Genomic DNA, 11,625 nt, shown 5'->3' with positions numbered 1-11,625 from the left:
TATCCTGTACACCTGCTTCAGTAAGCAGGCAGGAAAAAGCTGAGTTGCTTGGGGCAATCAAGTACACGATCCCTTATCAGGGTGATCAGCGTGCTTAATGGCAGATGGCTCTGAGCAAATGCTTTGCTTTGCCTGGGCCTCCCTGCCTGACACAGGGCTGCTGCTGGGGGGAATGGCTCCTGGCTGCAGCTGCTACTGCTGCCATGTCACCAGCAGAGAACGGCATGGATGTGGGTTCTCCAGACCTGTGGTTAGAACCACTTCATCTAAAAGTTATTTCATCTATTTTTTTCCCTACACGGCCTCAGTGGGGCCTGTATGTGAACACACTGTGTGTAAAAGCTTGCTTCCAAAAGAAGAACAGCAGGGTATAGACAGCCTGTGTCGAGCTCATCCCTAGGGTGATAGTTCTGAAGGAACACGGGGATGCTGGGAACCAGCTCTGGACAGAGGTAGGAAAGAACAAGGGGATACTGGAGTTTTGCCTTTGTAGTTTTTGTTAAATATTAATGGATTGTTAAAAGTAGAAATCCCCTGAATTGTGTAGTGCTGTACATCTCAGCACCTAAAATGGTTTGCAAGCAGAGTGCTGCCATTATTGCTGACACTGACAGTTTGTTAGCAAAATCAAGGCTTACTGATTGCTAAGACAAAAGGGTTGGGAGGGAGCTGTTCTTGAGGCAATAGTATCAAATCTCTGTTTGTTTCCTGGATAGTGATTGCAGTAAAACACTCTGCTTATGTTTCCATTGCTTAGACCATCTGTTTCCAATGAGACCCTTCTGGCGTGATGCATCATTATTTATTAGAGCATTACAGTAGATAACACGGCGTTAGTATTTTTGTAATAAACCCCTCCATTTTATGAGCATGACTTCAGGGGCAGAACTGGATGCCTTTCCTTAATGAAACAGGTAGAGATTGTATTAGTGTAATTCGTTTACCAGTTCAGAAATGTTCTTTTTAGTCTTTCACAAATAACATTTTTGGTGCAGCTTTTGATTTGTAACTCTGCATGCTCATGTTTGGTAAATGCAAACATTCTAGTTTTAAATGGCCCTACTGCTTACTGAGGGAGAAAGGAGAGAGACAGCCTTGGTCAGCTGCTCACGGCTCTATTTGAGATGCTTCTCTTTACCAGCACTGCTAAAAAATTTCCTTTCCATGTGCTTCAGCCCAGGAGATGGTGACTGTGAGCTCCAGGTTAAGAAGTGGGTTAGTCTTCCATGATTGACTTTCTCTGCCCTAGATAAGGTGAAGCCTCATTTTAAGTATGTTTATGGAGAGGGTGTCTGTGGAGGAGGGCAAGTCTTTCATCCTCAGTGAGCTCCTCTCTCATTTTTGTGGCCAAAAGAAAGCTGAAGGATCTTTGAGTGCGTGACTCACAATACCGAGATTAAAGTCAAGATCTGAATCAGATCTGGCACGGATTTGTGTAGACTTCCTTTCATGCCAGAATCTCCCTAGATTTTATGTTGTATTTAACCAACACAGATCTTGTGTGGTTGTGTTAAAGTCTTCAGTGGAGCAGTCAGATATGATCAGAAAGCCAATAGCACACAGCTTCCAGATCTTTTTCTTCTTTTTTAACTTGTCAAGTCATACAAACCAATGATGCTTAAAAGCAGTATTTCTTGCTCTCTAAAACATGTATTAAATGAGCTCAAGTAGACATCATTTTATAACCCAATAGTTTAAACTAGCATATCATTTAAATTTTGCTGGGCCTGAAGCAAGCCAGGATGACATCAGTATTTCCTTCACGAAGGCCAGCAGTGAGCCCACAGTGTGTCTGAATGCATTTGGATCCAATGACCTCATGTTTCCTTTTCTCTCTCTCCTCTTCTGCTAATAAATTTACAGCTGCATTTTGTATCATGTGAGATGATATATTGTGAGCAAACATATTGGGGTCATGGAAAAGGCTTTTCAAAAGCACGTTTTCTTCGTGTCAGATGTCCTTTTACTACTCTAATGGTTTTGTTATAAAAAAAAAATGCCTGAAAGTGCCTAAGTTCTTCTTGCCAGCTGTAAGCTAGAGACCTACACAGCTAATGGTAAACATCCGTACACTGCCTCATCTCTGCAGTGATCTGGGTCCCGTGCAGGAAACAGGAGTTCTTCGTACTCCTTGTGCAGTGAGGCTCACACCGAGCTGCCGTTGCTCCTGCTGTCGCCATCAGGTTTTGCTGCCTGCCAGGAGAAACAACACTGTTTGTCAGACAGCATCCATGCCGTCTGTTCTGACGGCTCTGTGACTTCTGGAGGTTCTGTGGTAGCAGCACAGCCCTGGCCCTCAGCACCTGAGCAGCTCTGCATCTCACACAGGTGGGATGGCCACTGCAGCTGTCAGTAGCACCGGCGTGCTGCTGTTGGACTAACAGGATAATTCCATTAGTGTGTACCATCAGTAGTTGTTATCCTCTTAGGGGGATTTTCTGCTCGCAGATGAAACGCAACACAATGAAATGGGATTAGAATTGTAGTCATACGAGTATTAAAACAAACACAAACGAGAGCATGGAGTGAAACAGCTCCTAATGTAGTGCAGGGCAGCATGTCTGAGCTCTGGGTACCGCTGCAACAAGTTGTTTTTTTCAGCCTGGTTGACTTCAGGCTTTACAGAATGGTAGACTTAAATTAAAAATAATTTTTTGATTTATTGAGCAAAGTGATACTCTCAAAGGTGATCTCAAAAGACTTTCGCGTATAAATTAAGTATGATAGTCCCTAAAGCAACCAAAACTGAACTGCAGTGTGAGCATCTGCAGAGATTTCTGATGGTGTTATCACAGAAGAGTGACATCCAAGATGCAGCACTGAGGCAAGCAGTCATATTATCCATTTTCTTTTCTAGCACAGTGAGATTGACCAGGAGCTCAGCAATGTGGTGGGTTTTTTTTTGCTGAGAAAACAGTTCTGATTGCTGCTTATTGTCATGGAGTGGTCTGTGAGTTCCCTTGCTGGTGGCTGAGCACAGCCCTGCAGTGAGCCGGTGATGGGCAGAATTCCCTCTGTGGGAATGGGGATTTGGACCTCATGTGGGACATTTTGTGCAATCAGTGCTCCTGTAACAACACCAAGATTGAACCAAGATTTGATTTGAGATTTCAGTTCATACAGGTGGGAGATTTTTATTTTTATTTTTATTTTTATTATTTTTAGCAATTGCAGTGTTTGTCCCATCCGGCTTCAGCCCAGCCCCAGGCAGGGGATGGGACCACGTGTATGGGCAGCTCTGTCAGCTGCTGGGAAAAGAGGACTGCTCTCTATGGAGATTTGGTTGCAACGTTCTGTAAATAAGCTTTTGTTCTTCTCAGCTCTTGACGAGAAAGAAGATATACAGTACAAGCATAGCATCTATGATACGGGCTAATACTTCCAAGTTAAAGAAAATAACAAAATAGAAATGTTAAAGCTACGTGAGAGGAAACATTAAGCTCAGTACCTTAGCTATAGAGACAGAGGTATGCAAGAAGGACGGAAAAAAGCAGCAAGTTTGTAGCAAACGTTCCTCAGTCTCTGCTCTGTCCGAGCTGTGTGGCCGCAGCGGGTCTGCGGGGTGCGTGCTGCTGTGCTGTGCTGTGCAGTGCCGTGCCGTGCCGTGCCGTGCCGTGTAGTGCTGTGCTGTGCTGTGCTCCGCTGTGCCGTGCAGTGCAGTGCTGTGCTGTGCTCCGCTGTGCAGTGCTGTGCTGTGCGTGAAACAGAGACACGGAGCGGCGGATGAGGGAAGGACGCAGAGCTGAGAGCTGGGAAGGGCCCGAAGTTCAGCACGAGAGCCGCTCCCGCCCCGCCGCGGTGTGGTGCAGCTCTGTGTGCGGGGAGCAGCCCTTCGTGCTCCGCTCTGCGCTCACCGCGTGCAGCACGGCCGCTGCCAGCCCTGCGCTGCAACACCGCGCGCTCCGGCCGTGTGCTGTGTGGGTCCGGGACCCGCAGCGTGGAGGGGTGGATGGGAATTGGAAGGATGCATTGTTAAATGTGAAAAATCTGAAATGTGGCAAATACTGCATAGCAAAACTGTGAATGCAATAGGTGGAAATGAGCGATGAATTGGGATGTCAGCTCAGAAGGAAAAGCACCCCGTTCTGCTTATCTTTCCGCAAGGATTCAGTTGGTTTTAACTCGCAAACAGGTTCATACAAAGCTCTAAATGATTGCTCGTGAGACCATGTGAGGTTTAGCACTGTGTGCACAGCGAGCTGCAGCTCCGCGGTGCGGGCAGGGGAGGGACACTGGAGCTCTGGGCTGCAGGGCTGCCGGACTGGGAGAGAACTGCGTGGGGCTGCTAGGGTTCTACAGCCGTTACTGCGATGCTGGACGTGTCTGTGCAGGGATGGGCTTTGGGCCTATCTGGAAAGCCGCCGTTCAGCTGCTTAGTCGGAGGTATTTCTGGGGTGGGGCCGAAAGGTGAGATGCCGACCAAATCACACGTGAGGAGCGTATCGATCGGGCAACAGAAATGATCATTTGTTTTTCTTCTTGATCCGGAAAGCAGAAGGAAGCCTGCACAAAGGAAGCGGTGATTGAAGCAAGGCACGCTGTGCAAAGATGTGCGGTGTTGCGGTACCCAAATGCCGTTATTTAGAGGCACGCCGTGCCCAACCGTTAATGAACGTCTTTTCCTCCGACCTACGCAGGCCGTCTCCTCGGAGCCGTGCGGACACAGCTGCTGTGCTGCGGACATGGGCTGCACGGGGCAGCTCCGACCGGCTCTGCACAGCGCTGACGGTGCTGCCGTGCCGCGCCGTGCCGGTGAATGTTGCCCCACTCGGCGCTCCGTCCGGGGCGGGGCGGCGCGGCGCGGGGCGGGCGGTGCGTGGGAGCGAGGCACGCGGCCGCCGCCCGCGCCATGTCGTTCCGCCGCGCCCTGGCGTTGGCCGCCTGCGGGCTGGCCGGCGGCTCCGCGCTCTTCTCCGCCGTGGCCGTGAGCAAGCAGCCGGCCCGCGGGGACGCCGAGCCTCGCCCGGGGGGCTCCGCCGCCGCTCCCCCCGCTCCCGCCGCGCCGCAGGGCTTGCTGCTGCTGCCGCCCGCCGCCTCCTGCCCGCCGGGCCCAGGTTGGATCGAGCGGCCCGCGGGCGGCGGCGGCTTCTGGGACAGCAACTGGGACCGGTGCGTGCGGCGGCGCGGGGGGCGGCACGGGGCCGGGCGGAGGGAGCGGAGGCCAACCCGGGCGGGGATGGCGGCGGTCGCGGCGCCCTTCGGTCGGAGCGCCTCTTGGGTGCCGCGCGGCCGGACGGCGCCTGTTGCGTGGGGGCGGAGCGGGGCCGGGAGCCCCGAGGGCCGGGAGCTCCGCGCCGCCGGAACCCCGCCGACATCTTGCAGGCGCCCGGCGGAGCCGCGCCGCGCAGTGCGGCCCTGCGGCGCTGTGCTCTGTGGGTGGGCGCTGCGGGGGGCCGCGCTGTACCGGGGGGCTGCGAATTGGTTTAGCGGCGGCTGTCGCCACGTTTATTGGATTTATCTCTCAGTTATAAGCCATAATCTGCGGGATTCCTTTTTTTTAACGCGGGATTTTATTGATCGCTCCAGCTCGGTGGTTTCAATCCGTTTTGCGATAGAATTGCTTAAACTGTCCATTTCGGTGCTTCGGGTGCGTGGAACTGCGGCAGGCTTCTTGGGTTTTGAAATTCCTGTCTCTGTGTTCCCTCCCACAAATGCTGTTCCGCACACACCCGTCCAGGCGCGAACCGCTGGCTCTCATCAACCTCAAAAAGAAGAACGAGGAGACGGGGGAGGAGGAGCTGAGCTCCCGCCTGGAGCACTGCAGGGCGAGGGCCACCCGCCACATCTTCCTCATCCGCCACTCGCAGTACAACCTGGACGGCCGTGCCGATAAGGACAGGACGCTGACCCCGCTGGGTACGTGGGTACAAGCTGGACGCTGTGCTCCTCGCTTTGGGCGCGGAGATAGATGGATGAGAGCTGCTGGCCTGGCAGTGCAGCTCTCCTTCGGGTTTTGCTGCTAAAGCTTCTTCACGGATCCCTTGTAGCAGAAAGATGTTGCAAATGTGGTTTTTCCATTTTTGATCTTCCAAATCCAAACATTTAAACTTGCTTTACGGCATTCAGAAAACACTGGCTTGTGAAAAAAACATAAAGGAAGTTTCCAGTTATTATAAGGTTTTTGAGCATGTTTTCCTGCTGGCCAATACAGTTTCCCTTGGCTGTGGCTTTTGTCTTAAACTGAGCTCCATAGCAATCTTTGAGGTAGAGTTCCCATTAACCAATGGGTTGTGTTTGTTAATTTGCTGATTTATTTCCTGAAGGTCGAGAGCAGGCTGAGCTGACGGGACACAGACTAGCAAGCTTGGGATTAAAGTTTAATCAGATCATCCACTCCTCCATGACCAGAGCAACTGAAACAACTGAAATTATAAGCAAATACCTCCCAGGTAAGTGACTTCTGTTAATTTCTCAGTATCTTCTGATCCTTTGGACTACTTCCAGTGGGATTCTGAGCTAGTCCTTGACTTACAGTGTAACTGAGCTGTTAGTAATCAACCTCTAGACCTGTGTGAATGTCTGTAAAGAAGCTGACAGCCCTCCTGTGCTTGTTCCCAGTTTCTCTTTAAAACATCAAGGGGGAGCTGCCCCTCAGTCAGATGCTGGTACCTGTGTGTGCTGCTGCGTGGGCAGCTCTGCTGGTTGCTCTTCCTTTATGCATTTTGTAAAGCTAAGACTGCTGCAGGTCATCAGGAAAAAATAAGAAAAATGTGTTGGCTGCAGAGTTGTGGGCCTGTTTGCATGAACATGTGCCGTAACAACTCCCTTCTGAAAGGCATTTAATATTCTAGGTGTCAAAAAAATTAGTACTGATCTGCTGAGAGAGGGAGCACCTATAGAACCGGACCCTCCTGTCTCCCACTGGAAACCAGAAGCTGTGGTAACCTTTTCACTTTGTTTCATGTGTTTTCATTTTTATATCTGAGTATACTTTGTGTGGACAGTGGTAATAACTGTGGTGAGCTGATGCTTTTCATCATAGACCTTAGATAAGTATGTGGTTCTTCCTCCTCGTTAAGTGTGCAGAACCCCTACAATAATTAAAAATCTCTCTGTGCTAATTGAACCTCAAAAGAGTGCATCTGTGTAGAGAAGAGATCTTTAGAAGATGTAGCCAACATGCAAACCTGCTCTGAGCTGTGTTTAAATCTGAACTCTGTGCCATTAGCAGTATTATGAAGATGGAGCTCGAATTGAGGCTGCATTTCGAAACTTCATTCATCGAGCTGACGTAAAGCAGGAGGAGGACAGCTATGAGATCTTTGTCTGTCATGCCAACGTGATCCGCTATATTGTCTGCAGGTGTGTGTCGGACTGCATGCTCACCTGTGTTCTTTGAAGGTGGAGTTCTGCTCAGTTAGCATTGGTGTATTTGTTGCGCAGAGCTGGGAGGACTTTGTGTGCTGTGTTAGAGATGGCTGAAGGTGGGCGCTCACAGTAGGAGCAGCTGATCCTGCAGCTTTGTCACACGGTGAATTTGGAGATACAGGATTTGAAAATTAGAACACTTTCAAGTGAAAATGGCAAAACTGGGGACACTTGGTGCCCTTTTGTATGTCTGAGCAGTCTCTTTAGCACCATGTGCCTTTGCATCATAAAAACGGAAGATCATATCTGGAAAAGACAGCAGATAGAGCACCCACCTAGCTGCCTCTTTTTGGGGAGACGTGAATTCGATTCTTATTTAATGAAAGGCTGATTGAGTTTTGGCAATTCCTTACTAGTTGTTTTTGCAGTACATACAGGTGGTATTAGTGTGTTCTTTGCAATAACATCAAGTGTAGGATTGGATGGGAGAGGGCATCTTCCAGCTAACGTCAGAGTGGCCTGCAAAGGAGAAAAAAGTTCTGCATCTTTGCCTGTCTCCATATCCAGTCAACCAAGTCTGTTTGAATCCTCTTTCTCAACAAAATGCTGTCTGTAAATAATGTGTTTTGAGTGGGACAGATGTGATTAAGCTGATCAATAACTACAACAATTTCAGTTAATTTTTTTTAGCTGAGCTAGCTGTGTGCCAGCCTGCCTGTTCTGCAGACTGCTTAGAGCTCTTTGAAATTGCTGTACTTAAAGTTATTGATCAGGCACACAGAGTATTCTTTTCTGTGCCAAAAGGGGTTGCCTTTCTGCTCCCTAGGCTTCTGAAATACTTGCATGCTTTTTCTCATTGCTTTCTTCCATCTTCTTTTCACTGTACCCTCTGTATCTGCCATTTCAGGCTATCTCATAGCAATTGAATGCAATCCACAGTGTTCCTTTTGAGTCCAGCTTGACTGTAGCTATTATCTGTTCTTTCAGCGTTTCCAAAAGACCGCTGTAGACTCAAGACCAGGTTATTCCTTGGCACCAGAGTGAAATGTTTGAGTCAACTTCATGTTTTCTTGAGCTGTTTACCTGCAATTGGTTAAACTCCTCCTGAGGCCGTTCAGTTAGGGATTTTAGAATAGCTGGAGACTGGGCAGATCTGTGAGACTGCATTTCTACAGGAAGCACAATGCACTCATTCTTTTCACATCTGGGGAGCAGTGTAACTGATGGGAAGTAGTTGTAGCCACTGGCTTCCATTAGCACACGCTGGTAACTAGAATGAATTAGACATCACTGTCTCTTCTCTGGTGGATTTCCTTACACTGTTTAGTCTTATCAGCAGAAGTAGTGCTGCTTGTGCCTTTGGTCTGCTGGAGAAGAGTCTCTACCTGCCCTGAACAGCATTGGTTAATGGTGCTGTGTTTGGCTCAATGACCAGCTGAACCTTTGGCATGTGCCATCCTATCTGTTCCCGGGTTGCTCAGAGCACTCCCAGCATCCAGACTACATTACACCTTCTACCTTCTGTCAATCTGAATTAATCCTGTCTACGTTAATCGCATCCATCTGCTCGAATCTGCTTATGAAAGTACATTCTTGGCACTGGTCCAGTTAGACCAAAGCTGCACTTCTGTATTAATTAATTGCAGGGAAAAAAAAAAATATCCTAGGCTCTGTAGGAGCATTTACATGGAAGCTGCAGAGCCACCAACAGCTTTTTTTTCCTATTTTGAACAGAAAGTGATGCTGTCAACACGTTAGTACAACAATATTAGCAATATTTTGGTATATAACAATATTTGTCTTTCTTTCTTGTTTCTTTTCATAACAGAGCACTGCAGTTTCCCCCTGAAGGCTGGCTGCGAATGTCTCTTAACAATGGCAGCATCACTCACTTGGTGATACGGCCAAATGGGAGAGTGGCCCTTCGAACGCTGGGTGACACAGGTTTCATGCCTCCAGATAAAATCACACGCACCTGAGGAGTGAAGGTGCTGGCTGCCTCTGGACTCTTTGCACTCATACACTCAGCTACAGTACCACTAGATTTTTATATGTTGTGATGCTGTCTTAAAAATGTCCTTCAGCCCCTTTGCCTCCTTCATGCGCACTCATATCTGCCTTCCAGTAAAGAAAAGAACTCTAGGCCTGAAGCTGTCCTGTCCTCAGGTATTCCTCAGAGCTCAAAGCTGAGCTGTGGAATACAAAAAGAGTGAATGTCTGTGTGCTCAGCAGCTGCAAGAGCACCGACTTTTTATTCCCCTGTGAATTCCTATAGCCAAAGCTTGCTCCTGTGGATATTTTTCTTGTGCAGGAAAATAATTGCTATGGGAACTGTATGAACAGCCTTGTATTGCACACTGCAGCTGAAGATGTGCCAGCTTGTTTCAGCTGTTGCAGAGGAAGTGGCAAAATGAAGGTGTTCTGCTGTTGACAGGAGAAAGGGTTAAGGCTTCTATTCTCATAAGCTGAGGAGGATGTACGTTTTTGTTGTGTCACTGTTCCACTCTGCCCTGAGAAGCTCATGTAAACTGTGCCTGAAGGTTGTAGGCATAAAGAGGGTAAGAAAACATTTGCCTCAGAGCTGTGGTGCTAGCATTAACTGCTGCTTATACTGAGTGTTCCTCCATCCTCAGGAAGTACTTTAAACTATTCTGAACGTTATTTTCTCAGCCTCATAAAGCCTTGCATTAAAACTTGATCTGTAGAAAGATGTAGGGATGGGATTTGTAGCAGTAAGACAAAAGCAATGTAAAGCAGTTTTATCTGCACATTCTTCTCGTTACTTTTATATTTACAAGGAGTAAACTTTTTTCCTTTGCTTTCTCCCATGGATTTCTATTTGTGGATTCCTTGCTTTTGGTGTAGAGAAATAGCAGCACTGAATTCAGGGCAGTAGTACTTCAGGTCACAGGTTCTTCAGGATTGGGGCAGACAGCTGCTTAAAACTGCAGTTACCCAAATGACAGGGCGTCTCTGGTCTGGCTTCTCTAGGCCAGAGCTTCGTGTAACCACCAGGCAAATGCCTTATGCTGAGCTAAGGTGCTCCTTTCAGTGGCTTTGGCACAGCTGGACTTGTGTAGGAAGAATAGAGGTGGCTGAGAATAGGTAGCATTTTTGAGAGGAGGGCTCAGAAGCATTTCATCTTACCGGTGTTTGATTAGCTCACAGTGCCTGTAATGCTGAAAAGTTCTGTATGCATGGTCTGCTGTGGTGATTGATTGTGCACACACTGCAGTATGGTGGACATAAATAAGGTGTTTTATTGTCTATAGATTTTTCTTATCTTCAAAAATCTTAGAGGAAACCCCAGGCTGGCTCCTGTCAGAGCTGTGAAGCGTGATTGTGGCACACCACCCAGCAAGACAAGGCTCAATGTCTTGTTTCTTACAGGACTGCTACATCAGAATGACTCCAAGGGAACTGGGGCTCATGGGGAATAAAATATGGTCGTTGTAGTGCAGCTTGTGGGGGCAGCAGGAAACCGTTGTGATGTCTGTCTCATTGATGCAATGAGAATAATTTATCAGGTTTTTTGTCTATTAACTTTTTAAACGTTTTGAATAAAATAACTGGTCTGTCTTTCTTTCTTGTCCCTTCAGTTGAATAGCAAAATGTTGTGTCGGTTACCACTGCCTGGAACAGGAACACCAAACCTGTAAGATGAAAGTTCCATGCGCTATGCAAATATTGCAGAGGTGCTAGAAAGCCTTCTCAAGGTCAGTGCTAAGTAAGTGCACTCCTTGTTTGCTCCAGCACTGGTGGGACTGGTGTCTTCCCCCCTCCCTTCCCAGCCCTTTGTGGTGTCTGGCCACACTGCACATCCAAAACGTGTTTGCACACATACAGAAATCAGCACTGTAACAGAAGTGCTGAGTCACGGCCTGAAGCAGTGATGGAGCACCTGGTGGGAAGGCAGGGCCAACCCAGGGGAGCTCAGGTTCAATGATTGGAAGGGGTGGAGCCAGGATCCTCCCCTTCCCAGACCTCATTTAAGGGGTGGCAGTGGAGGTGAGGGTATCTTGCTGGAGATCCCTGCGTGCCTGAGGCCTTCTGAAGGTAGGCAGATTTTCTTTTGTTTCTGTGTCCATGGCTGCTGCACTGGGGCTTGTTCTCATTTGCTGTAGCCTAGGATTGTGCTGCCCTGCTATTATTGCTGTATTTTCCTTTACATTGTAGTCCTACAGCCACTTTTTTTAGCAGCACGTAAGTTGAGGTGTGGGAGGAGCATTAGATCTCAGTGTGTAATTTTGAATGCATTCAGATTTCCTCCTTCTTGAACACTGTGGTCCTACGTACATAGTGGCACAGTCAGACTGC

At 48.3% G+C, this 11,625-nt stretch overlaps 1 protein-coding gene across 2 annotated transcripts; it reads left to right on the top strand.

Moving 5' to 3' along the window:
- The first annotated feature begins 4,811 nt into the window (after positions 1-4,811).
- Positions 4,812-10,891, top strand: PGAM5 (PGAM family member 5, mitochondrial serine/threonine protein phosphatase). 2 transcript variants are annotated; one of them, XM_048963839.1, is made up of 6 exons: positions 4,812-5,109; positions 5,678-5,856; positions 6,264-6,389; positions 6,792-6,880; positions 7,172-7,302; positions 9,137-10,891. In XM_048963839.1, the coding sequence occupies exons 1-6, from the start codon at positions 4,850-4,852 to the stop codon at positions 9,285-9,287; spliced, it is 936 nt and encodes a 311-aa protein (XP_048819796.1). In that variant the 5' UTR covers positions 4,812-4,849; the 3' UTR covers positions 9,288-10,891. The 2 variants fall into 2 exon arrangements, with proteins under 2 accessions (XP_048819796.1, XP_048819795.1); XM_048963838.1 differs by having other exon boundaries at positions 7,169-7,302.
- The last annotated feature ends 734 nt before the right edge of the window (positions 10,892-11,625 follow it).

The sequence above is a fragment of the Lagopus muta genome, chromosome 17, assembly GCF_023343835.1.
Source record: "Lagopus muta isolate bLagMut1 chromosome 17, bLagMut1 primary, whole genome shotgun sequence".
Taxonomy (NCBI): domain Eukaryota; kingdom Metazoa; phylum Chordata; class Aves; order Galliformes; family Phasianidae; genus Lagopus; species Lagopus muta.
This window is presented reverse-complemented; position numbering and strand designations above follow the sequence as displayed.

Coding starts and splice junctions, on each gene's coding strand:
- PGAM5 (XM_048963838.1), top strand. CDS start 4,850: ATGTCGTTCCGCCGCGCCCTGGCGTTGGCCGCCTGCGGGCTGGCCGGC. Junction 5,110..5,677: donor TGGGACAGCAACTGGGACCG/GTGCGTGCGGCG, acceptor ACACCCGTCCAG/GCGCGAACCGCTGGCTCTCA. Junction 5,857..6,263: donor CAGGACGCTGACCCCGCTGG/GTACGTGGGTAC, acceptor TATTTCCTGAAG/GTCGAGAGCAGGCTGAGCTG.